The sequence below is a fragment of the Aotus nancymaae genome, unplaced genomic scaffold (genome assembly GCF_030222135.1).
Source record: "Aotus nancymaae isolate 86718 unplaced genomic scaffold, 86718_ANA_hifiasm-v0.15.2.pri h1tg000010l, whole genome shotgun sequence".
Classification (NCBI taxonomy): Eukaryota; Metazoa; Chordata; class Mammalia; order Primates; family Aotidae; genus Aotus; species Aotus nancymaae.
In genome coordinates this window covers 18404425-18431458 of record NW_026988421.1, presented here as the reverse complement: position 1 = coordinate 18431458, position 27034 = coordinate 18404425, and the positions used below count along the sequence as shown (strand labels likewise).

The window sequence follows — 27034 nt, the reverse complement described above, 5'->3', positions numbered from 1 at the left end:
CAACAGCATTAGAATGCCTTATAGGCGAGAGCCTAGGAAATGTGCCACTTTATGCAGCCTATAAGCAAGGCTGTTGTTTGTCCCAGGGGGACATATTATTTCCTCTCCCTGAGCTCCTTGCGAACACAATCCTAAAAAATGGCTCAGACAGAGTGCTCAGGACCTTGTATTCTTGGCATACCAGGCAAGACATGGAGCATGAGAGAATCTTGGCAAAGTGATTCTCAACACTGCTACTACTCCCATTTTATGGATGGGGAGACTGAGACTTAAGAGATTAAGTAACTTGTTGGAGGTCCCAAACCCTGTTAAGTGATAAAGATTTGTTCCTAGTTATGCTGAACCCAGAGCTCTGGTTCATCCACTACTTTTTTATATGAGTGAATTAGTAAAACATGAAGCAAAAAAGGACTAAAAGTATTATTTCTTAATTTGGGGCTTTAAGAGCCAACTACTACAAGCATGACTCAACTTGTTACTATGCATTGTGGCCCTGGATGAGTGTGTTGCTTTTCTGTTTTATTTTATTTTTGATATAGAGTCTCACTCTGTCACCCAGGCTGGAGTACAGTGGTGCAGTCTCGGCTCACTGCAACCTCCGCCTCCTGGGCTCAAGCAATTCTCATGCCTCAGTGCTCCGAGTAGCTGGGATTACAGGCGAGCAAATACCACACCTGGCTAATTTTGTTTGTTTGTTTGTTTGTAGAAATGGGGTTTTGTCATGTTGGCCAGGCTAGTCTTCAACTCCTGGCCTCAGGTGACCTGCCCATCTCCCAAAGTGCTGGGATTACAGGCATGCACTACCACACCCAGCTAATTTTGTATTTTAAGTAGAGACGGGGTTTCACCATATTAGTCAGGCTGGCTTGAATTCCTGACATCAGGTGATCCACCCACCTCAGCCTCCCAAAGCTCTGGGATTACAGGCTTGAGCCACTGTGCCCAGCCCATACTCCCCTTTTGATGAGGACCTTGGGAGAAAAACATTTTTTATTTGACTGTTGGGATTAGTTGTGTTTCTGCTGAACATCTGGCTTGCATTAATCTCTTGGACACTACACATCTTGTAATGATCTTTTCTCCTGCTCTATACTGGCCACATAAATGTTGTGACAACATGGAACAGGTGCATATGAGCCTCATTCTTGGTTTCATTCTAAGTGCTTGTTGTGTTTCCTTTTTGTTTCTTACCTACTTTTAATTTAGTTTTAAGTATCCATGTAAAATATCTTCAACAAAAATATACTTAAGTCTCAGATTTTGACTTGCATGTATATTTGCAGTTATTTTTCTGGATGGTCCTCTTTATCTTGTTAGAACTAAATAATTGATGATTTCAGAGAGTTGCTTTAAATAATTGTCTTGCTAAGTAATGATTTTATTTATTGGTGCTTCACATGTATGTTGTCATAATGATTTAAACTATCACTGTTTAAATCAAGGCTAATTAAAATTTTTACTTTATAATAAATTGAAGCCTATTAACTGAAATGTGATTGTCTGGTTTATCTGTATGCTACTATAGTTACTCAGTTGCTAACACTGAATACAAGCTTTATTAATGATAAACTTATAGTGTTCTAGAAGGAACTTATTAGAAACCTTTAAAAGGTAAACTCCATGGCAACATTTTTGCATGTGATTTTAACAGACATGGCCTGGGCCAATTTGTTGTTGTTACTAGTTTTTATTTTATTTATTTATTTATTTAGAGACAGAGGCTCGCTCTGTCACCTAGGCTGGAGTGCAGTGCATGATTTCGGCTCACTGCAACCTCTGCCTTCCAGGTTCAAGCAATTCTCCTGTCTCAGCCTCCCGAGTAGCTGGGACTACAGGTGCCTGCCACCGCACCTGGCTACTTTTTGTATTTTTAGTAGAGATGGGGGTTTCACTTTGTTGATCAGGCTGGTATCGAACTCCTGACCTTGGGTGATCCACCCACCTCCACCTCCCAAAGTACTGGGATTACAGGCATGAGCCACTGTGCCTGACTTGGTTTTTATTTTTTAATGTCAACTACAAGTAAGCCACTTCTGCTGTCTTGTATAGTGCTTTCTGTATCTTTCTTATCACTTGCAATCATCATTACTAGAGTTAATTTTAATCTGGCAATTATCAAGTAAGAAACACTGTTCTAAGTACATTACGGGAATTGCCTCATTTAATTTTCACTGCTGTCCTATGAAAAATATACTATTTTATAAGTGGGAAAAATAAGGCACAGCGACATTAAGAAACCTGGTCAAGATTCCATGACTAGTAAGTAGTAGAGCCTATGATGTGAACATGAGAGTCTGGCTTCAAAGCCTATGTCTAAACCATTATAATATTTCTGCGTTGCTGCCAATTAAACTCTTCTGTGTTGCATCCAGAGTGTTATCTGATTGCAGGTTGTTAAAAAAAAAAAAAGTGCCCTGTTGTGATTTCATTGAGCTATATGTAATTTAGCATACTACTGTATCCAGTTAGTGCCGTATCAATGTGGTTATAAAGTATTTTTCTTCCCGTAGTTGTGGAGGTTCATGGTCAGAAGACAAAGCCAGATTGGATTGAATGATAGGCTATTCCAAGTATATTGAAATCAAATTGTTAAGAATGTCTGGATTAATGTGTATCTTTTATTTTATTTTATTATTATTTTTTAAGACGGAGTCTTGCTCTGTCTCCCAGGCTGGATTGAGTGCAGTGGTACAATCTCAGCTCACTGCAACCTCTTGTCTCCCAGGTTCAAGCTATTCTCCTGCCTCAGCCTCCTGAGTAGCTGGGATTACAGGTGCCTGCCACCAAGCCTGGCTCATTTGGTATTTTTAGTAGAGATAGAATTTTACTGTGTTGGCCAGGCTGGTGTCAAACACCTGACCTCAAATGATCCACCTGCCTTGGCCTCCCAAAGTACTGGGATTACAGGCATGAGCCACTGTGCCTGGCCAAATGTATATGTTTTAAAAGAAATTATTGGCAAAGCAAGTACTCAGGCACAATGTATGTCACTTGGCAAGTACTCAGAATTGTTGAACTAAACAAAAATTAAGTGTAAAAGTAGTTTCAGTGTTATTTGATCATTCAGCACACTGAGACTGGTTCTTCAGTTGGTACGTTCAGCACCCTGACCCTGGTTCCTTAACTACAAAATGAGGAATTAGAATTAGATCCTTTCAGCTCTAAACATTTTTCAAATAAGAATAAGAATGTTTCTCTCCCACTTCTAGCTTGAACAGATGGATTTGGAAGTACGAGAGATACCGCCCCAAAGTCGAGGGATGTACAACAACAGAATGAGAAGCTACAAACAAGAAATGGGAAAACTCGAAACCGATTTTGTGAGTCAAATTCGACCCTTTGTCATATTTACTTTCTTAAAAAAATTGTTTCCTCCTCATTTCTCAGTCAGCATTAAATGTACAGTCTTTCGGGCTCGTGTAAAAGACAAGCAACAGCTATCATTCTTTATGACTTAGGGAGCTAAAAAATGGTTATAGAGTTAGCTAATGGTGGAATTTAAGGTATGTTGGATTAATGACTCACAAATAGATCCAAATCACGCGGCCCTTTGAGTCCGAATGGTATTTACTGGTACCTAGCATTTATTAAAATTTTGAAACTCAGTTTCTGGCCTTTCAGGGTTTGCAGCCTTTACAACTGCACTCCTGGACCTCAGGGGCTCATAATCTCCTGAAAGTGTATCTGTATTTTTGGATGCATGTATCTATGTCTATTTTTTTCCTGGGATAAATTCTATAGACTTAATTAGATTTTTTAAAGGATATATTATATCCTTCCCCCGAAAAGATAAAAGAAACTACTTTCAATTGACAATTTATATGTGATCTTTTATATTGATTGCCCATGAGAATATTTAGCTGTCTCTTCCTATATAGCTGGCATTTAACTTTATCTGCTTTATAGCAAATTGAAGAATATAAATATAAAGGCATAATGTTGAAGTTATTAGTAATTAAAAATTAATAGGAGTAGAAAAGATACAGCTGAGTAATTCTACTCCTGTGTATATATCCAAAAAAAAAAAAAAAAATCGAAAGCAGAGTCTCAGAGAGAGATTTGCACATCCATATTCATAGCAGCATTTTCACAGTAGCAGAGGTGGAAGCAACCTAAGTGTCTGTTGTTAAATAAATGGATAAACAAAATGTGATGTATCCATCCAGTGGAATATTATTCAGCCTTAAAAAAGGAAGGAAATTCTAACATATGCTACAACTTGGATGAACCTCGAGGACATTATGCTATGTGAAATAAATCACTCACAAAGACAAATACTACATAATTCCACTGATGTGAGGTATCTAGAGTAGTCAGATTCATAGAAACAGAAAGTAGAACAGTAGTTACCAGGGTCTTGCGGGGAGGGAGAAATGGAGAGTTGTTTCATGGGCAAACAGTTTCAGTTTTGCAAGACTGAAACTTGCAAAAAGTTCTGGAGATTGGTTGCTCAACAATGTGAATACATTTAACACCACTGAGCCATACAATTAAAAACGGTTAAGATGGTAAACTTTATGTTATGTGATTCTACCACAATTAAAAATAAAAAGATACAGATAAAAATATTTTTAAAACCCTGCTAACAATAAAAGGACAAAGAAGTTAACACAATAACAACTAACTGTTCTTATAGGCTGGCACACAAAATTAGGTTTTCAGCAAATTAATTAAATTTCATATAACTCACATTAAAAAAAAAGATACAGGTGAGGAAAGATCTGAGCCTTACCTATGAGCAACGAGTCATGTGTTGACTGATAAATCAGCTGTATTTTTTAATCTGGGGCCCAAATTCACAAGGAATGTCAAGAATGTGTAAGGATCTTTCCACCTCAGTTCTTGCCTTAGGTGTTTCGCTTTTGGCGGGTATACCTTCTAGATGACCGTATACTTGTCCACTACAAGACCAACATCAATGGACCTGGTAGATATCCCTCCTAGAGTCTGGAAATAGCTTGATTTGCAGTTATGCATGCTTGTTTTGTATTTGAATGGCTATTATCCTGAGAAGTTGAGGTGGATCATATCAATTACTCTGATGCCTTTTAGACCGTGCTCCTGTTAATTTAAAAAAAAAAAAAAATCTTGATGGGCCCAAAATGATAAAATAAATGTATATGCCTAGGTCTGTGCTCTGTAAAATTTTCTCCAACTGCTTTGTGAAAGGCTAGTTTTGCTAAGCAAGAAATATGAAATATAGTGAGAAAATTGGGTTAATTTAAGAACTTGACAACTCAAATTTATACCGAGAAAATTCTAACTAAAGTTACAGTTTCAATATAAATGATGAAAGCAAAATAAAATATTGATAAGGATTATTTTAGCTTGCTTACCTCATTTTTAATGGAACTCTTTTCTGAAGATTTTTCTTATGGGTTCTAGAATAACAAAGGGTATGAATTCGCTAGGGCTGCGACAACAAAGTACCACAGACTGGGTGGCTTAAACAACAGACATTTGTTTTCTCACAGTCCTGGAGACTGGAAGTCAGAGTTGAAGGTGTTGGCAGGTGTGACTCCTTTTGAGGCCTCTCTCCTTGATCTTTAGATGGCTTCTCCCCACGTCTTCCCTCTACACTTTTCCATGGCCCAGTTTCCTCATCGTATAAGACGTCAGTCATATTGAATTATGGCCCATGAGAATGACCTCCTTTTAATGTAATCACCTCTTTAGAGACCCTGTCTCCAGAGACAGTTACCTTCTCAGTATGGGAATCAGGACTTCAACATAGAGATTTAGGAGAGACATAATTCACTTCGTAATATTTAAGTGAGTTTTAATCTTTTATTCTTAATTTTTTTTTCACAAGTTAAATTACTTCTGTGGCTTAGAAGTCAGCTAACCCAATCTTTAGTCTTTTTTTGTTTCCCAAAGAGTACAATACTGGATAAAGTCCTTTAGGTATTTGGAAATTGTATACTTGGATAAGTGTTCCTTTCTGGGCTATATTTTCTATTATAAAGAAAAATGGAAGCAACAACTATGAACTAAAAAAATTTATTCTCTCGGCCAGGGATGTCCAATGTTTTAGCTTCCCTGGACCACATTGGAAGAAGGATTTTCTTGGGCTACACATAAAATATCCCAACACTGATGACAGCTGATGAGCTAAAAAAAATATATATATATAAATATATCACAAAAACCCTCATAATGTCTTAAGAAAGTTTGTGAATTTGTGTTGGGCCACATTCATAGCTATCCTGGGCTGTCTGCGGCCTGCTGGCCATGGGTCAGACAAGCTTGATCTAGGCTATCATTAATAATTCATGTATTTATGTGTATATCTGCTACCACAGCTTTCTTCTACCATGTTAGGAAACATCTGTCACCACCACTACTTCTATTGAATAGTGATTTACAGTTTGTAAAGTACTTTAGCATACATGATTTCATTTCATTGTGTGAAGAATAGACAGAGCAGATATGGATTACTATCCTCATTTACACATGATAGAAGAAAGAGGCTTATTTAATTATAGATTTCATGCAGCAAGTGTTTCTTGAGTTCTCTGGTGTGTCAGGCACTGTCCTAGGTGCTAGAATGCAGCAGGGGTGAACAAGATAAAGTTCTTGTTGTCATGTATTTTAAATTATAGCGGGAGAAAAATCTAGTGGGGAAGGCAATAAACAAATACATACATATTATAATTTCAGGTAGAGATACATTCTTTAAAAAAAAATAAACTGAAGAAAAATAAAGCGAGTAAATGAATAGAGAGTGACCAGCGGGGTGATTGTGGCTGTTTTTGCTCAGGTGTTCTCTGAGGTTAAGGTGAGAGAGGAAGAGAGGTGGGTGCAGCTGCAGAGGATGCAGAGGAACGATCTATGAGGGCATTGTAAGCTGCGGCAAAGACCTTGGCTTCTGTTCTGGGTTGATGGAAAGCCACCAGAGGACTTTGAAAAGTGAACGGTCCTTTGACTCTGTTTTACAGCTTTCTTCATTTTACCACACCATCTCACAGGATATATTTGAATAGGGTGTAGAAAATATTGACATAACTCCCTTGTTTTAATTATTGTTTCTTTTATATATTTCATCCCTTTTTAAAATGGAGAATATCTATTTAAAGATATTTGGTAACTTTCTTATGCTGACATATCATACCTAGAGATATTGAATTTTGAGAGAATAGCAGAGATGGTTCTTCAGCTCTATGCCTATTGCCATTGAAGCCATTCTCCTATTCCCCTTGTAAATAGCAGGACTTTGGGGGAGCATGTATGTGCATGGGGAGAGGCAGAGGACAACTCAGTACTGTATTGTTTGACTCCTTTGTCCACTTGCTTTCTTTCGCTAGCCCCTCATTCTCCTCTGCCTACCCTTTGGATGCCTGGATTCTTCAGGCTTCCTCACTACTTACTCCGCTGACCTCCTCTGTGTGTGACCATCTTTCCCGTGGCTTCCATGGCTGCATCTATACTAACTGGTGTTTATAGCCGAGACCTTTTGATAGCTCCAGGTTTATATTTCTTCCTGTTTATCCCAGAGTCTTTTAAACACATGCAGATTCAACAAGTACTGGTTACTTCAGAGTTATCATTAATTTTTCAACCCTGTACAGCCACTAGGTCACTGAGAATTAGCAGATCTACCACCTAAATATCTCTACTACTGGAAGCCTTCATGGTGTCTCAATCTGGATAATTGTAGTACTATTTCCTAATTCTGTTCTTCTGTCATTCAAAACCCTCTACACCACTCCATAATTATCTTTTGAACACACTGATCTGTATATGTCATGCCATTACACAAAATCCCACTGAGTCCTCATTGTCTGCTGAATAAAATCCAGGTCAATTTCTAGGTATTCTGTCCTGTTCCATTGCTTCTTCACATGTCTAGTAATTTTATTATAGTATACTTGGTGTTATGTACTCTATGTTGTTATAAAGCCTAGAATTTATTATTATTTTTTAGAGCAGTGCTTTTTGTCATCACTTCTTTAAGGATCCTTTTTTTTTTTTTGAGACAGAGTCTTGCTCTGTTGTCCAGGCTGGAATACAGTGGTGCAATCTCGGCTCACTGCAACCTCTGCCTCCCAGGTTCAAGAGATTCTCCTGCCTCAGCCTCCTGAGTAGCTGCGATTACAGGCACCTGCCATCACACCTGGTTAATTTTTGTATTTTTAGTGGAGGTGGGGTTTCACCATGTTGGCCAGGATGGTCTCGATCTCTTGACCTCATAATCTGCCCACCTCGGCCTCTCAAAGTGCTGGGGTTACAGGTGTGAGCCACCACGGCTGGCCAGGATACGTTTTAGACATTTTTTTTTCCTAATCATCCTACTCCTTCCCATATGAAATTTTAATAGCCACAGATATTCTGTATCTGTGCATCTCTTCATGTACTATGGTCCCTTGGAGGGCCACACATCTTTGTAATATCTTAAGATTCATCATTCTCCCAAGAACTAATTTTTGCCTCTGTAGACGTGATGTTGCTCCTATTGACGATACGTGCTCTAGAGAATGTGAAGCTTTATTCAAGCAGTTAGATAGTTTACCAGCAAATCAGATTGGTCCTTTCAGAGTTTATTGTTAGACTTTGTTAGGACAGGTTTAGAGCAGCCCTGTTTTTATGGTGTGGCCTTTCTTGGGTTCCTTTTGAATGACTGGAGTGTCTAGTAAGCGCTCTCTGATGTTTGTTTGGAATTCCATCTCCCACCTCTAAAATATCCAGTCAATCCATTACTCCCCAGTACCTGTTCTCTGTGAGACCTCATGGGGTCTTGTCCTCTGCATGTGCAAGTTCGTTTTCAGCCAAAGACTTAAGGGGACCACTTTCTCGGTTTCTGGAGCTCCTTCTCTATGTGGCTCTTCACCATTACCCTGCTAAGTTTGATCTATGTGGCTCCTCACCATTACCCTGCTAAGTTTGAGGATGCATCCCAGCAGCCCTAACCCCAGTGTCTGGCCTGGCTCCTAAGTTCAGTGACCTGCTGTACTCCATTTGGGTCCCACCTCCATGTGCTGCACTCAGGAAGTTGCCTCCAGGGACATGAGCCATGTGGGGCTCATTTCACATGTTTTTCTTCTTTAAGGAATTAAACTCCTACACTGTCTGTTGTCCAACTTTAGAAAACAATTGATTCATGCATTTTGTCCACATTCACAGTTGTTTAGAACAGGAGGGTTAGTCATACACTAAGTACTCCACCATGACTGGAAATGAACGTTTAGTGTTGTTTTGATGTTTTTTAATTCCTTAACAGATAATTTTATATATCACAGAAGGAAAAATAATAGTCTACTGTTCACTGTAGGGAAATTGCAACTCTCCGTCTGAAGTGTCGAGTCTAAGTATGCTAAAATGAAATGACACTAGACAGATGAATGGGAAAAACCAAACAAAATGTATTGTGTGCATAAGTACAAGGGCCCACACACAAAGTATGAGACTCAAAGTAGGGCCAGATAACTGAAGCTTTTATACTGTGCAGAAAAGCTAGCGGTTTGGAGCATGCGGACAGGTTATCAGAGCGAGAAGGGAGGAAGGCATGCAAGCAAAGGTTGTCTTGGCTCTGCCGATGGAGCATTGCAGGCAGCAGCCCTCTGGAAGAATGATGGGAGTCTGTGGTAAAGCTTTCTCTGTTACCTTTAAAAGTGCCAGGCACAGTGGCTTATCACTGTAATCCCAGCACTTTGGGAGGCTGAGGCGGGCGGATCACTTGAGGTCAGGAATTCACGTATCAGCCTGGCCAACAGGGTGAAACCCCGTCTCTACTAAAATTACAAAAATTAGCCAGGCATGGTGGCGCACGCTTGTTGTAATCTTAGCTACTCAAGAAGCTGGGGCAGGAGAATCTCATTAACCCGGAAGGCGGAGTTTGCAGTGAGCTGAGATCGCGCCACTGCACTCCAGCCTGGGCAACAGAGTGAGACGCAGCTCAAAAAAGAAAAGAAAAGAAAAAGCGTCAGACTTTTAAGTCTCCTTTTCCTGTGAGTTCATCTTTCCAAGATCTGGGTAAAGCCGGTAGGAGTTGGAGTGGGGGCGCTCAGAGAAAGCCTGTTTTGCATTCGCTGTTTACTTCTCTAATACAGATTCCCTCGAAAATGCAGATCTCCAGCTTTTCAGAGCCACTCCTGTGTTTGTAGCCCCTCTGAATAGCCATCTCAAAATATGCCAAAGAAGTTTATTTTGGGGTGGCATATTTTGGTTTTCTTCATTACAGTGGCTGATCATAGAATATAATTTGTAACTGACTAAATACCTGTTTAAAGGATTTTAGAATTCATGTGGTAATTTGCAGTCAGCGTTGTGTGTGTGAGAGGGTATTACGGAAAGTTAGTGGTCGTACTTACGTTTCCATTTATACCGTTACCGTTCCTGATGATTCTGTTCACTTACCTAATTTCATTCTTCTTGATATATATCTATGCTTCTTATAGCCTAACATTGTTGACTTGTGGCTTCTTGTGTAGCCTCAGAGGAAGTTAGGAATATTAGATTCAGAAGAGGTCAAATCTAATCACCTTATTTTTTAGATGAAGAAATAGAGGAGCAAGGAGACCAAATGACTTACTCTAAAGTCACACTGCTTTCTGAAGCCAGAATCAGAACTGAGTAACTAAGCACCCATTTTAATGTTTTCTTCAAAATCTTTTACAACCTGCCTGCTTTCGAGTTTCCACAAACATTTATTTAAAGTTTGTTTAGGTATTTGAAAACGACTTTTAAAAATTAGAATTCCTGTAAACTGTTCTTGTAATTTCTTCCTTCAACATTGGTATGAGGTTAGCCAGGGCCATCTCATGACAGAATGTTCCAGGAAAATAAATCAGCCAACAGGAAAAAAAAAAAAATGTAGTGGAGGATTTTTTCAAGTTTAGGATTACTGTTGCTTCTTAAGAAAATCAAAGCAAATTTTAAAACCCTAAATGTATACAAACAAACCCCTCCCCCCAATATTGCAAAAAATGTTTGGCCAAGTCTCAGTAAATAGAAAAAGAAAAGAAACAAGTAACTGGTGTGCCAGTTTAAGGTTCCAAAGGTTATGAGGACATGGTGTGTTGAATGCGTTTTCACATCTCTAATACTGTGCTATGATGCTAGCACCATCTTGTGGTTGATTTATATAGTTGCATAATTCTTTTTTCTTGTAACAAAGCTGAACTTCCTTTAAGACATACACAGAAGGATTTGGGGTGGATGATTAGATCTTAATGAATGTTAAAAAGAGAGCTTTTTACCCCCAGTCTCAAGTTCACTTCTATCCCAGGTCAGTGGTGCCCGAATGCTGTCCTTTTCCTGTTTGGCAGGCTATGTGATGTGATTGTTAGACCAGCTCCTAGTGCAGAGCTGTCTACATCAGAGAATGGCACTTCTATTGACAGTCTCAGCAGTGAGGCTGAATGGTCCTAGAAATCCAACTACCTGCAGACTATCAGAGTTGGTCCCTTAGGTCAGGGTTCAAAGGATGTTGTGGAACAGCTTGAAGCTTTTACTGATACTACCTGTACTTCTCTCTTTTCATAGGTGAATGGACAACTTGAGTATCTGAGTTTATGAGTAAAGCCAGTACCCATATTCTTTTTTTTTTTTTTTTTAACTCGAGATAGACTAAAGAAGTTCAAATGAGAAAGGTGAATTTAAATTTTGTTTTTGTTGAAAGGTCAAGAATGTATGCTTCTTATATTTGATCTTTTCTGTACTTACAGCTTCCTGGGATATTTTACTTGTATTTCTGTGGAAGCTATGGGAAACCATGAAAACTTGTTTTAGAGGTGGTAATATGTGATAATTATAGCATCAGCGAATCCTTACAGGACCATAAGTGCATTCTAAAAAGAAATGAGAAAGACCAGACAGAACCACCTCAGAAAAGGAAATTTTCTTTACTATGTACACTTAATGAATATATCTGCTATTATTGTTTGATTCTATGTAACTATAAAACCTAGTCTTCATAGAATATTCTGAAAATAAAGAAGAGTAAAAAAGAAAAAAAATCACCAGTGGCCCTATTATCCCCAAAGAACCATATTTTTCATTTTGGTTTGTTTCTTTCTGATCTTCTCTCCCCCTCTTCCTTGCATAATTTTTTGTTTCATTTTACATGACAATGAGGTCATTTGATCCTTTTTTTTTTTTTTTTTTTTTTTTGAGACGGAGTCTCCCCCTGCACCAGGCTGGAGTACAGTGGCACGATCTCAGCTCACTACAACCTCTACCTCCTGGGTTCAAGCAATTCTCCTGCCTCAGCCTCCTGAGTAGCTTGGAATACAGGCATGCACCACCACACCCAGCTAATTTTTGTATTTTTAGTAGAGACGGGATTTCACCATGTTAGTCAGGATGGTCTTGATCTCTTAACCTGGTGATCTGTCCGCCTTGGCCTCCCAATGTGCTGGGATTACAGACTTAAGCCACCACGTCCAGCCCACATATTTTGAAATATAAGATTGTAACAGTATTTTCCATTTCTATAAATTCTTGATCATTTTGATAGGTGCATAATATTTCCTTGAATGATGTTAGCTAACCTTTCGTTGAATCCTAATTTATTTCCATTTACTTCCTCTATTATTTATGGTGCTGCAATGAACATATTTGAACAGGATTATTGAATTAGGATCATTTCTCCGAAGACAGATGACCAAATCAAAGGGTATCAACAGTTTTATGGCTCTTAATAAAATATGCCTGGAACTACATTTTCATTGTGGCTCATCAAATCATATTTGTTCTTTCTCCATAGTTTCTCTGTGTTAGTATGTGACTTTCAAAATAAAAATCACAGGTAGACCAGGACCATTACTTTACAAGCATTACTCACTTAATCCACAAACAATTATGTAAGAAATATACTGTTATTTATGATTGTGGGGATTTTACAGACTCTAGAATTAAATACAACTGAGATTCCTTTTTCTAAGACACTCTTCCATGGAAGATACATTAAATGTTAGTAATGCTAGCCAATGTGCATGGTTCTCAGAATCTGTTCTAACCCTAAATCCATTTTACATTCTTAACATTTCTTAATCAGAAACTGAAGAATATTTCTTTTAGTTATTTGGATATGACTATGACCTTTAAGAGAGAAAGTACTACTCTATTTATATATTAGGTGCATGTGCATACCCATTATTTTCCTTGTTTGCATTCATTTTCTTTTTTTCTTTCATTCTTTTCTTTTTTTTTTTTAAAGACAGGGCCTTGCTCTGTCACCCAGATAGAGTGCATTGGTGTCATCAAAGCTCATGGTAGCCTTGACCTCCTAGGCTCAAGTGATCTTCCCACCTTATCCTTCAGAGAAGCTAGGACTACTGGTGCAAGCCACCACAGCTGCTGTTTTTAAAATCTTTTTGTAGAGACAGGGTCTTGCTATGTCACCCAGGTTGGTCTCCAACTCCTGAGTTCAAGTGATCCTCCCGCCTCAGCCTCCCAAAGTGCTGGAATTACAGGCATGAGCCACCATGCCTGGCCTGCATTCATTTTCTTAAAAAGTTAGTTCCCCATTACTAAGGCTCTGCTAGGTAAGATTGTTAGAAAATCATCATGCAGCTGCCCTTCATTGTTTATAGGATTCTTATTCCTGGCCTTGACTTTGGTCAGTCTTCTCACAGATCTCCTGTTAATTTCAAAGACCAACGCCGGAAAGGGACTGATCAGGTAGGGAATTTCCCAAAAATCTATCCTCACTGTTGTCAGTGCCTTCTGGGAACTGATCTGTGCTTGTGTATCACCCTGCTCTCCTTATCCAAGAGCCTATACAAGGTTCATGTTCTTGACCTTCTCTCCATTGTGTACACTTGATTAGAATAATGTGATGTGTTAAAGATTTTATTGTTAGTTCTGTGTGCTGAATTTGAGTTTGATCTTAATAGATTTTCTTCACTTTGGAAACTCTGACACTTTCTTCCAATGTGACTATTTTATGATGACAACTTTGAACTTGAAAGTGTTTGACTTTAGCTTCTGTAAAATTTTATAACCTGTAAAATAACTTCCATGCTTACTGTAGTCATTGTCAAAGTTGAAGTGTGTCCTGATACGGATATCTGTGTGCATATGCACCCACACAGTCATGTGCGTGTAAATTAAGTTCATGTCAGATTCCTGATTGATTTCTGCATTTTAATTGGAATGTTTTCCTACCTACTTAACAAAGTTTATTCATCATTGGAATTATAGCTATGTTACCATTTTATGGCAGAAGGAGAAATTTTTTGCTCTGACTTTATGGCATTTCTAGTTGTTTGAGTTTTCCAGTTAGAAGAAGTATGTATTTTCCAGAAGCAGTGCTAACTTGCTTTATATACGTATATAGTTTATTAGTTTTAAAACAGTTGTTTCTGTTTATAATCCTTCTAAAATGACTACACAAATTATTATCAACTTGTTTGCTTGTTTTGTCCAGTGGCTTTGATCTTACCTAGGAAGTAAAGAGAAAGGATAAAACCAGTTAAGATTCTGGTGACAAATTTGGCTTTATTGTTAGATGGCACTAGATGGCACTGTTTGTTTGCAGAGTGCCATTTTTTAAAAAGGAAACTATGGTAGTAACTGAAATTACTGCCTCATGAATAAAATATTTCTGATGGGATTTGCATTTCTATATTGGCTGAAGACACTGTGTTGAATGTTTTATTAACCAGCCCAGTGCAACTGTCAGCCTATTAAAGAGATCCAATGGTCCCTGTTTAGATAAATAAACTAAATAAATCCAATTCGTCAAATTGTGTTCCTGGCTGTTTATTTTCCATTCTTTTGATGTACAGTTTATTTTAAGTTAAAGCCACATCGGTTTAAAAATTAATGGGAAAATGTTATTTGGTGTTTGGAACATGAAGAAGCTAATTGCCATCGTCAAAAAGCCAACTCTGTTTTAATGTTAAATTGTTTGCTCATAAATAGTAAACTTTTTAGTGGTTGCATATAAACTGTCCCATGGTCAAAAATAGTCTGATAGTCTGCAAATATATGGCCAGAGACTGTGTTATCAAGATTAGTGGAACCTCTGTTTAATTGCCCTGGGAAAAAGTATTACATAGTTTTAAAGACAAGCCTTTTCCTTGACTTTCCCTTTGAGTCACTCTCATTTTTCATATGGTATACTATTCCTTGGAAAGGAAAGTAGCTAATTGATTTTTAAATGAAATGCCTTTTATGAAAGTACTTGCTGGTCACTCTCCTGGTAAATATCAAGCGTTAAAGGAGAGACAGTGATGCGGTGGTAGTGGTATTACTGAAGGAACCAGAGGCCTCAAGGTGATGGCTCAGTATGGAACTGATGTGTACGTGTTCATTGTTCTCTTAAGGCTTACGTTCTAGAATTGTTGAAACTCACAGTTTAATACTACAGACTGAACAAGAGATTTCATACTTTGGCCCTAGGGTTACAAAAATATTTGAAAAAAGTGTGTCAATTTTGTGCTTTGCTAAACTGATGTAGAGGTAGCAGTTTGAAATGACACATCAGGATTCCAGTGTCTCATTTCTTTTTTCCTAAGTCTTCAGTTGCTTTTATGCCATTCTTATTGTCTTCACCCAGTTCCACATTTGTGAGATTCGAAACAAAATTTAAAACGGGTTAGGCACTTTTGACTTAGCACACAGCTTTTAGGTGCGTTTAGCTGGTTGTGTTGAAGACTGAGCCAGAGCTGATCTCTAGGGTGAAGATTTTTAAACTGTGTAATAGTGGTTGAGTTTTGCTATGTCAATTATTTTAAGCTTTCTTATGCAAGAAGTTAAATTGGGTCTAGAATAGATTTTGCCATAGACTTTTCTGATGATTTCAAGTCCTTGTAAGCCTAGCAGAAAATGGACCACGTGTACAAATAGTCTCGTTTTTTGCCTATGTTGTGTTGTTTGACTTTGTGTCCTTTAGTTCCCAAATATGGAGAAATCATATTTTAGAAATAAAAACAAATAACAACTGTGCAGTCAAATTGCGCTTTTGGCTTTTCTTTTAAGAAGTTCATCAGATCATGGATTAAAAGCCTTTGCTAGAAATGCCTCTGAAATGCTTAAGTGCGATCATTTTGGGAAACCTCAAGAAACGTGGCTCCATCCTCAGTGCATTTTATTAATTCTTGAGGCTCCTCATGTCTTTGCAAATACACCAAAGTTATTACAGGTCAAGCTCCATTGAAGAAGATTCTAAGGAATTGTCCAAATTTTCTCCTTCTCCATTTGGTTCTGTTAACTGTTATTGAAACAAGTTACCACTGTCTTGAACTTGGAAATATATTGTGAAATGGAGACTTCCTTTATTAGTCATGAAGAATTTGACATGTGATTGCATTATTAAAATGGAGAAAGAGTGTTGGATTTTAGGTTTCGGAAAGTCACATTGCATGGCATTGGCCTTGGTGTGAAATGTCCTATTATAGAAATGAAATGAGTTTCTTAAAACCGTATTCTGTACTTTAACACAAGGATGCCCCTTGTTAATCTCTTCTGTGTTTTTTTATCTGATACCTTTTGATTTTCGTAATGGAGTATTGCATCTTTGCATATTGAATGACTGACATTTTTTGTTTCATTGTTTTCTTATTTTGATCTTTTTCTGCAAACCTAATCTACAAAAAACTCAACTGAAGTAAGGCTAGAGTTATCTTACTTATAGAAATGTAATTTTTAAAGTAAAACTTAGGAGAAAATTACTATCCTTATAGCTAGCATCTTGCACATGTAATTCATTTTAGTTTCAGTGAAGTTTAAAATTTTCTTTTTCTACATTTTTGAATGAATGTGGTTCAGTGCTAACCATTTCATCTTTGTCTGATCCGGGGCTCCTAGTTGGATGTTCTATTTATACTTCAAAAATAGTATGTATATATTATTAGATTGCTAGAAATCGGGAATCCCATATGTTTCTAATATTGTGTGCAAGTTAAATTTGACCATACTACCGAAAGAGAAAGTGTGAAATAGTGAGAAAAAGCTCAGGCAGTGTAGATTGGAGGCCTTGGATATGTGGCATATTCGTTCTGTGCTTCAGTTTACTTTTCTGCAAATCTGGATTGTAATACCACCTCTGCCTATCTAATGGGGAAATGTGAGGGTCAAATACACCACACTAAAACACTTGGAAAACTGCACTGATTTTTAGTCAGTGACTTCCCTGTGAACAAGTGGTAAGCCTTTAATTCAAGAGGTTAGAGGCTAATGTATCTCAAGGTCAGAAAATTGCTTAAATGTCCTAAAAATGTAAACCCTCTTCCACATTGCTTCAGTGGACTAACTGTGGGAACATACACAAAGGATTAAAACGTGAAATCTTCCACCGTATTCTGTGATATGACCTTTTGAATTGGATTGCTTTTGTATTCCAGCACATTTTGTTTTGTAAAAGACATCATAGAAATGAATCACTCTATGGTAGTAGAGTCAGAATTAAAAGAAGAAGAAATATGATATTACGTATTATTTTATATCATTTTATTATTGTATTATATTACGATTTAGAGTTAGATTTGCACTGAGTTTTTATCTAGAGTTCAAAATACACATTGGATTACTTTGATTTCCTTCCCATTTCTTCCTTAGCTTCTAATAACTGATATGTCTCAGCAACATTTAGAAGTCACTGTCTTGACTAGGCCAGACACTGGCCCAATATATATCATATTTAGAGGGAGAAGAGGAAGACTCTATAGTAGGTTGGGGCACAGAGAACAATACCACCAAAGTATGGTGCTTTGCCACGCTGACCACTTTTGAATTAAAGGAAATTGAAAGGCCTTAGACACTGCCTCAGAGCCAAGGACTTTCTAACCTCCTCTTGTTTCTCTCTCCCACCTTACTCTCAATCCCCACTCCTGCCCCAGCACTGGGAGGAGTTCCCTCTGGAAGTTCCCTTATCCAACTGACAGTAACATCTTCCAAAGGAAATGCAATTGTCTTAAGATTCCCTCTCTCTGAGTCTCATCAAATAACCAGGAAAAATCAACCACTCAAGAAGAGACTCAAAGTCCTCACCATGCCTAGACTGACTTTTCATTTATTCTTCTGAGAGCTGCGCTAAGAGATTACTTATGAGACTTTTTTGGCATAAGACTACCATTGTTAGCAGTGCGGTTCCACCCTTCACCTTCCCATAACTCATCCCATTCAGCTTCTAAAAATAATCATTTACAAACTATTGTCTGATCTTTGGGCTCATTAAATTCCCCTAAATATTATTCAGTACCTCTCAAAATTGCCTATACCCTTCTGTCCTCTCCCCAAGAAGAGGGTGATTTTAAACCTCAGCTGTCTGGCCCTTCTTTGAATCTCATCTTTGCAGGACTCTCATGTCCATGAACACAATAATAAATTTGTATGTCTTTTCTCCAGTTAATCTGTCTATTGTCAGTTTATTTCAGTGGGATGACTCAATTATTGAATCTTCAGAGGATAGATTTAAACTTTCCTAAAAGTATCTGTTAAATGTTGTCATTCATATCGATAAAGTATTGACTTTAGTTTACATACCTAAAGATAGCAAGAAAATAGCCCTATAATTTAAAAGTTCCAAGTATTGTTACATACTGAGAATTTGGCCTACTGTATACACACATTCAGCAGGCAATGTAATAAACAACTAGAAATAATATGGTAGAAGCAAAAATGACTTAAATCAGGCTCTCATTAGTAAAACAAATAGTATTAAATTAACGTCAAATTGAAGAACAAATGAGGAAGCTGAAGCTAAGAACTTTTGAGCTGATGGTGTTTTAGTCACTTCAGTAAAGTTCATTTTGATTTTGGTGGTTCTCATCAATTTGTTGTTGTTTTGGTATAGATTACTATAGACAACTTACATTGTGCAAGCAGCCAAAAGATGAATAAGACAAACTTTTCAAGGAGCTTGTTGCCTTAATAATTATAATGCTGTGGTAAGTACAATTACATAGGTACAGATGGGATTGTACATGAAAACAGGGAGGGACATCCAGCTCGTGTGTGTGTGTGTGCCTGTGTGTATGCGCACACGCACATATGCATGTGTGTGTAGGAAGTGGGGGTTTTGAAGAAGGCTCCCTCTGAGAGGTGATATCCAGACTGAAACTTGAAGGATAAGGAAGAATTTGAGAGAAGCAGGGTGTAGTCAGGTTGAACAAGCAACATGAATGAAGAATTTGAGGGAGGGATAGTGGAAGGGAGGAAGAGGAGGGCTGGCATGTTTGAAATTGCTCCAGGTGTAAAATATAGGGCTGGAGCCTTGAGTTCTATACTTTCCTATACATTAGAATCTGAGGATCTTAAAAAAGTTCTGATGCCCGGCTCCCACTCCCACATGTTGTGATTTAATTAGCATGGGTTGCAACTTGGGCATCAGAAGGTTTTTATACATCTCAGGTGATCCTCTGTGCCACAAAGTTTAGGAAGTACTGAGCCAGAGTGTGGGGAACGGAGCCAGAGAGCTTGGCAAAGCCTTGTTGGTTAAGTTGAGCAGCTCAGCCTTTATCTCATTAGTGATTAGACACTATTTAAAGGTTACTTGTGCTGGGTAATGTGGTGGCTTTATATTTAATGAAGTACCTGAAAATAAAGCTTTTTCTTCCATATGAGTTGCAGTGCCATTTCATTTTATTTTTATTGTTCCCCTTGACTCTTTAATGTTATTGTTTTAAATAAAAAAAAATTAAAGTTGGAAAAATCCAGCATTTTACATCGATTTTCTATCAAACTTTTTAAAAAATTAATTTCCTTTCAGTATAAATGTAGGTGTTAGCTGGGGAAAACAGAGAAGCCATGAGATGAATAATTTTCCCACTTAGGTGGCAAAATGAAGACTTTAAATTTTCAATTAAGCTTAAAAAGAAACAAAACAAAACCCTTAGTCTTTGATTGCATACTGACTGTGTCTTTGGCCTGCCTTAAGCCAATGCCAATAGAATGTTTTTATATTAATTTTTGTTTTTAAATTTGCAGTCTAACTGGTTTGGAAACAGGCATATTAATTCCCTTGTTAGAAGGGAAATATAGTTATAAAAGCCATGCATATATATGTTGTTTCTGCATTTAATAGGAGACACTATATATGTCCATTTTTTTCTTCACCCTGTGAAGTCTTGTAAGGCTGATTTTAACTTAATTTTGTGCAAGAATTGTCAAGAAATTGCTAGTAATCTCTAATCAGAGAAAAAGAAGTACGGATGTGATGGATAAATAGGATTCTGTTATGGCCAGCATCTTCATTGATCTTAGCAGAATTGCTCTTTGCCTCCCCAGTGTCTGTATTTTCTCTTGGCAGTAAGCCGAGTGAATTTGGAACAAAAAGAAAGAGAGAGAAAATCTACTTGGTTCCAAATGATGATAGTTGTGCATTGGTCTGGGGAAAATAACTTACAACTTGATAGTACAATTACTAGAGGATTTCTTGTATCTTGTTTAGGGGGGAAATTGAAGTTCCTTTTGTGGCTAGATTGGAAAATTTCTAACTTAATGTAGCCCATAGCATATGATATCAATTTGAATCTTATGATCATCATATCAAAGGAGTTTTTAATTATGAAATTACTTTAAAAAACTATTTCTGAATAGTAGTCAAGAAGACTCAGATTAGAAAAAAATACTATCTTGTGTCTTAAACAATTGCTATTTTTAAATCTATTATATTTCTTAAACCAAAATAATTGTTAGTTTTCTCAGTTTTGAAACATAATATATTGATTAAAGAGTTTTGGTTCATGAGTACATTATTTTGCTATGGACTTTGCAATCAGAGAGGTTATGAAAGTGTGTAATTTCAAAATGTTTCCATCACATAAATGTACTTCTTTTAAGCTAATTGTTGTCTCCTCATGTGGATTCTAAGGAAATTATCTTTCCATGTGTCTGGAGATAGAGATTTGGGGTGAAGTTTTTGACAGTGCATTTTATATGTGGGAGGGCTTTCTCTCTTCCTACTCTGTTCAGAGACCGTCAAAGTCATAAAATTGTGCTTTCTAATTCGAATGAAAAATGGCCGTAGATGGCACTGTGGCTCACACTAATATTTAAAATATGTCATATTTTGGCATTTTGTGAGAAAAATTTCCGAGACCAAATTTATTTAAAATAGTGTCTTTGCATTAAGAATTTACTTTTCACTCTGAAAAGGCATTCTTTTTAACCCGATAAAATTCAAAGTGTGAACTATATTTTTTAAATATTAGCAAGTAATATTTTATAATAGATTATGAGCAGTTGTTATGAGCAGTTGTATTTCTTATGCCCTTGGTAATGTATTTCAAAGCTGAGTCTCTTAATACTATTCCTACAAAATCTTTTTACATAGGGATAGCACCTAGAAAGTGAAAATTAAATTATGCATATGCCCATGCTTCTCATTCTTATCCCCAAGAAAGCATTGCTGAAACCTTGCCACCAAATCAAGGTATTTTGTCTTTTGAGTTTTGTCATGACTGGGGCTAAACAACTGTCACTGGCAAATGACAAGAGGCACAGACAGCAGGGGAAAGAAAAAGAGAAAAGAAGTAGGCATAGGGGAAAATAAAAGTCTAAGAGATGGGAAGGAAAAATACCAAGTATCTTCCAGGAGGGTAAGGATATTGAAAGCAGCTGTCTCGGGTACCAGCGTGTTGGTGCTCTTGCAACAGTCTGCCTACTCCTGCTATATCCAGATGCTTTTAATGTCTTTTTGGAATTTAGGAAGTACTAAGAAATATCTCAAAGTACAGACTGATGTTGTCATTATGTTTAAATTTGCCTGAAGAATTCTACCAGTCCTCCAGTTAAAAAAAAAAAAAATCTATAAAGACCTGCTCAGCTGCAGTTTTGCCATTGCATGCAAATAGTTAGGAGGATTGTATAGCACAGTCATCTTTTGTAGTCCATGGCATAAACTTAAGTGTCTGATGCATTTCTGCCTTGATATTGATACTTTGGTAAAGTTAGGATGCTACCTTTTAGGGCAGAGGAGATAGGATTTTTCTTTTACCTGAATGTGGTCATGGAAAGTCTTTCTCTTTGGTCTAGAACAGGATTCCTCAGCCTCAGCACTATTGAAATTTGGGGCTGGATAATTGTTGTGAGGGCCTGTCCTATGCTATATAGAAAGTTAAGCAACATCTCTGACCTCTACCCACTAAATGCTAGCAGATCACCAACTCAACCCCAATCATGGCAATGAAAAGATGTCTCCAGATATTCCAAATATTCTGTTGGGGTAAAATTATTCCTGGTTAAGAGCCATTCAGTCTAGAATGATGTTGATGGGGATTTCAGAAGGAGAGAGAGCGAGATTAACCATAACAATTAAAGGCATCTATTAGGCCAGATATCACATTGTATATCATTTATTCTTCACAGCCAGTTTATATTCAGACATAGGAGGTTATGAAAGCTAAGATACTTTCTCAAGGTCTCATAATTTGGATCCCGGACTTGAAATCAAGTCTGTCAGACTTTAAGCTACTAAATCATACTCTTTTATTAGCATTTATATTTAAAGAGTCACTAAATTCTCTGCTTATCTAACATGTAAAGTTTAAAGATGACTTGGTTCATAACCTACACTTATTTCAAATAGGCTACAAACCAAGAGAACTACTGTGATGCAGCAGCAGGTGAATGAGATTAAAGGTCAAGAGTTCTGACTTTGGGTTCAGCCCTAATACTAACTACCTGAGTGCCATTGGGCAATTCATTGTGTCTCAGCTTCTTCCACTCTAAAATGCAGAGGTCAACCTCCATGCTCTCCGAGGTCAGTGAGCTCTGTCGTTTAATGCTGCTGAAAATTTGAATACTTGGCATTTTAAGGCTTGTGAAACTTTTCACATTGCTTTAAATCTATTCTATATGCAGTTTAGGACAATCAGTATGCTTTGGAATATTGGGCTCAACTTAATCTATTAGTCTCAGAATGGTATGTCTTCCATGTCTACGATTTCACAACCATTATTCACCTTCTTTGTGAGGTCTTTTCTAGGACTTCATGATAGATTTCCTTTACTTTCCATTCACCTTGGCAATTATATTTATAACCTGTATCAACTCACACAACTGTTTCCATGTCAGAGCTGAAATGATTTATTGATTTTCACTTACTTAAGTTTTATTACCAACCAATTATAAGATCTTCAGGAGAGGAGAGTGGGTCATCTATTTTTGTATTTTTGAAGTATTTAACAAATGCTGTACATAGTAGCTGTTCAATAAGTGCCTGTTGATTAATTTTAAGACCCAAGATTTATGATTTTAAAGCAAACTTTCTAGGAGAAGCTTCTATAATAAATGATAGGCACACAAAACATAAGTATTCCAATGAAAAAGTTTCGTCTAGTATGAATTATTTGTTGAATGCAATTTTTACTTAAATAGATCAATGTAATAATGTCATGTGTCACAATAAGTGTTTTCCTGGTTCTGACTTCTTTTAAATTTCTCCTATGTAGGAATTAAGATGCTTTAAGAATGAAGTTTCTGGCCAGGTGTGGTGGCTCACATCTGTATTCCCAGCACTTTGGGAGGCTGAGGTGGGTGGATCACCTGAGGTCAGGAGTTCAAGATCAACATGGCCAACACAGTGAAACCCTGTCTCTACTAAAAATATAAAAAATATTAGCTGGGCGTGGTGGAAGGGATCTGTAATCTCAGCTACTTCAGGAGGCTGAGGCAGGAGAATCGCTTGAACCTGGGAGGCAGAGGTTGCAGTGAGCCGAGATTGTGCCATTGCACTCCAGCCTGGGCAACAAGAGTGAAACTCTGTCTCAAAAAAAAAAAAAAAGAGTGAAGTTTCTGAAATGGTCCATTGGGCATATCTTTTCGGAAGTAGCCACGTGTAGGAAAATATGACATGTTCATTGCCAGGGAAGAGTTGATATATATGATTTGATGTTGTATTTTACCAAACATTTCAATAACTTTTGACATTTTCCTGTAGTCCTTATTTACCTTATCAGTAGTTATAGTGACATATGATTGTCACCTTTTTATATTAAGACCAAACTAATAAATTAAATATGTTGTGTTTAAATCTGATGAAAGCTGACGTTTTGGAAGGATGTTAAAATATGCTGACAGGTCCTGCTCATAAGCTCTTTTGGTATAAATATGCAGATGACATCTTTAGATATTATTTGTATACATGCTGATAGAAAGCATTGACAATGTAACAAATGCAAATGTCAACCTCACAATTTAACCTTTCTGTGTAGAGAAAAGATGTTAGTTTTAAGTTGCCTGTATCTTTTAACTTTATTTCAAAGTTTTTATTATTTTTTAGCCTGTTATCATTACTGTTTCATGTATCACTAAAAGCAGCTGTTGCAATACGATTTGTACTTGGGAATTTTTTTCTGTGGTGCTCCCATTTAAATGATGGCAACTGCATAGATGTATATATTTTTCTGATTTTTACATGTTTTTTTCCCATGCTCATTTCCTGTCTCTCGGATCTTTTTGTAGCATCCTTCTATTTATCTATACAAAGTACTTTGGGTTAATAAGTGAGCCTAAGGGAATTATTATGAATCTCCCTTTCTGTCCCACACATACTTTATGTTACAACACTTCTTATAACACTTTACCACATTTATGTCTGTGCAAAGATCAAACAGTTAGTTGAAAATGCCATTTAGTACTGCAGAAAAAGTTGGTTTCTGGAGGCTTATATGGGACAGCAGTGGGTGGGCTGGAAAGAACACTGAGCTGCTAGTTAGAAGGCCTGGATTTAAATCCTGCCTTGGCCACCAACTACCTTTGAGAATTTTTGCAGGTTAACTCCATTTTGGGGGGCCTCTCTTTTTCATTTGCAAAATGGAAATAATGATGCCTGTTACACCTGCCTCACAGTGGGATAATCATGAAATAATACATCATGAAAATGTCTTTTGGAAAATACGTAGAAAAGACACATTTGGAAATCCTTATTAAAGTGCCCTTATGTGGTATATCCTTGATGTTTTCTTATTTACTCGCTGTTTCTAGTTTTCTGCTTAAATCTAAAGCTAACCTTGGAAATCTGAGTTTTTGACACTGTTAGATCCTAGATATTAAGATTTTATAGTCACTGCGTACAATAACCATTAGAAACAATATCACAGATCTAAAGAATATACAATGTAACAAAGAGTGCAAATAACCAATAATGTTCCCCACAATAACACACTCAAAGACCACTGATACCATAGTTTTTGCACTGATACATAAATCTTTTTTTTTTTTCCTTGACTTCAATGCCTAGGCCACAGTAGCATCTGAATTTCTGCATCCACATTCTTCTATTTACAGCATATCTTTGATTTTGCCACATTTAATCTCTCTTTACTTCAGTGCATTGTGTATGGTTCTGTTAAAACAGTGATATTTCAGATAGAGATAATGTCAGTATTTAAAGAGAGAAGTAACCTCAGATTAAGGAAGATTGTATACACATATATAATAAATACTCTGCACCTGGGTTGAGAAATACTATGATAAAATTAAACATTAAGAAAGGGAGAGTTCTAATCTTGCCTCCCCTTTTTTTTTTGAGACAGAGTCTCACTGTATCCCCCAGGCTGGGGTGAGGTGGTATGATCTTGCCTCAGTGCAACCTCCACCTTCCGGGTTCAAGCGATTCTCTTGCCTCAGCCTCCCAAGTAGCTGGGACTATGGGTATGTGCCAGCACACCTGGCTAATTTTTGTATTTTTAGTAGAGATGGGGTTTCACCCTGTTGGCCAGGCTGGTGTCAAACTCCTGACTTCAAATGATCCACCTGCCTCAGCCTCCCAAAGGGCTGGGATTACAGGTGTGAGCCACCATGCCTTGCCTTATCTTGCATTTTTGAGATGCATACAAGGTTTGTCACTGGCAATTGGATCAAATCCAAATTTGGCATTCTAGCTTTCATTTTGCTCCCAGTTCTTTCTGACCCCCAAGCCTCATCATTTTACAAGCATAAATTGTCTTTATTTGCTTGCTGTAATCAAATTAATCTAACATTGTTATATACAGTTGCTTTACTTATTCTCACCTAGTTGTCTTTTTATACAAGCTATTCTGTCTGGAATTCTCTCCTCCTGCTTGTAACCTTATGACCTTCAGTATATAACTCAAAAATCATTACTCCAACTTAGTCTTTCTGGCTGATGCCATCTCCTCTACTTGATATATCTTTTATAACATATTTACCTGAAAGGAAGAAAACACTTTTGTCCAAATAGTTTAACTTAAAAGTTGGCTGTCATCTCCGAATTTAACTTAAATTTATACAAATATTTTGGTAGTAATAGGTACAGTCCTTACATTTTCTGCCTGTGTGGATTGTTTTAGAAGACAGTATTAATTATGCAAAGAAATGTTCAAAGAATTGTTTGGGTAGTGATTTTGGCTTATTGGGTCACATTTCATCATGTTATGATAAAAAAAGTACTGTGATAGTGTCAGAATACATACTTCCGGTTTAATTTCAACATGTTTCTGATTGCATCATCCTGCATTCCCCAATATTTGTACTATCAGGTTTTAAAGCTGATGTAGCCTTTTAGTTTGCTTTGTTTCCGTGTGTAATTAGTCTTGTTGCTCCAACTACGTTATATACTATTTTAGAACAGGAACTGTGATAAAGCATGCTATGTAAGAGCATATAAATTCTAAGTAAATGTTTCTGAATGAATGGATGACTAGGGTTATCAAATCTGATATTCTAGAAAAATTGAAATAATTGTCCAATTAGCTATTCTCTATGTTAAGTGAAGAGAACCAAGTTGAACTGTCATTACAATGCAGGGCTTTCTTAAGTTTGAGTAAAATGCCTCTATTATTCTTGGTTAAGATAGAAGACTTTGCTAGCCATATCAGCCAGAACCAGACCCAAAGGTATTATTCAATAAGAGTGTAATAGTGTTATTGAGCTGGTCAGTGGCTTGAGCAAGAATTAGAAATGTATATATTATTTGATTCTGTATTCAGTGTTACTTCCAATGTACTACTTTGTCTTCTATAAATTACACCTCTTGTAGTGGTCTTTTTGAAAGTCATGTAGGACTCTGGCTTCCTCTAATTTCTCTGGTCTTTGTTTCTTGTTGGTTCAGTATTTATGGAATATTATGATTTGGGAAATGGATAACCAGTACTCTAGGAATGTCTACGTATTTTAGGTCCAA

General features: G+C 37.1%; 1 protein-coding gene across 7 annotated transcripts in view; it reads left to right on the top strand.

The window, feature by feature from the left end:
- The window catches only part of VTI1A (vesicle transport through interaction with t-SNAREs 1A), a 419413-nt gene that overhangs the window by 12935 nt on the left and 379444 nt on the right, over window positions 1–27034 (top strand). For all 7 annotated transcript variants that reach the window (XR_010341747.1, XM_064373873.1, XM_012448007.2 and 4 more), the window contains exon 3: window positions 3210–3320. Coding sequence is in view for 6 of the 7 variants with exons in the window: in XM_064373873.1 (XP_064229943.1) it covers window positions 3210–3320 (111 nt within the window). In the remaining variant the exon portion in view is untranslated. The remainder of the gene's footprint in view (window positions 1–3209; window positions 3321–27034) is intronic.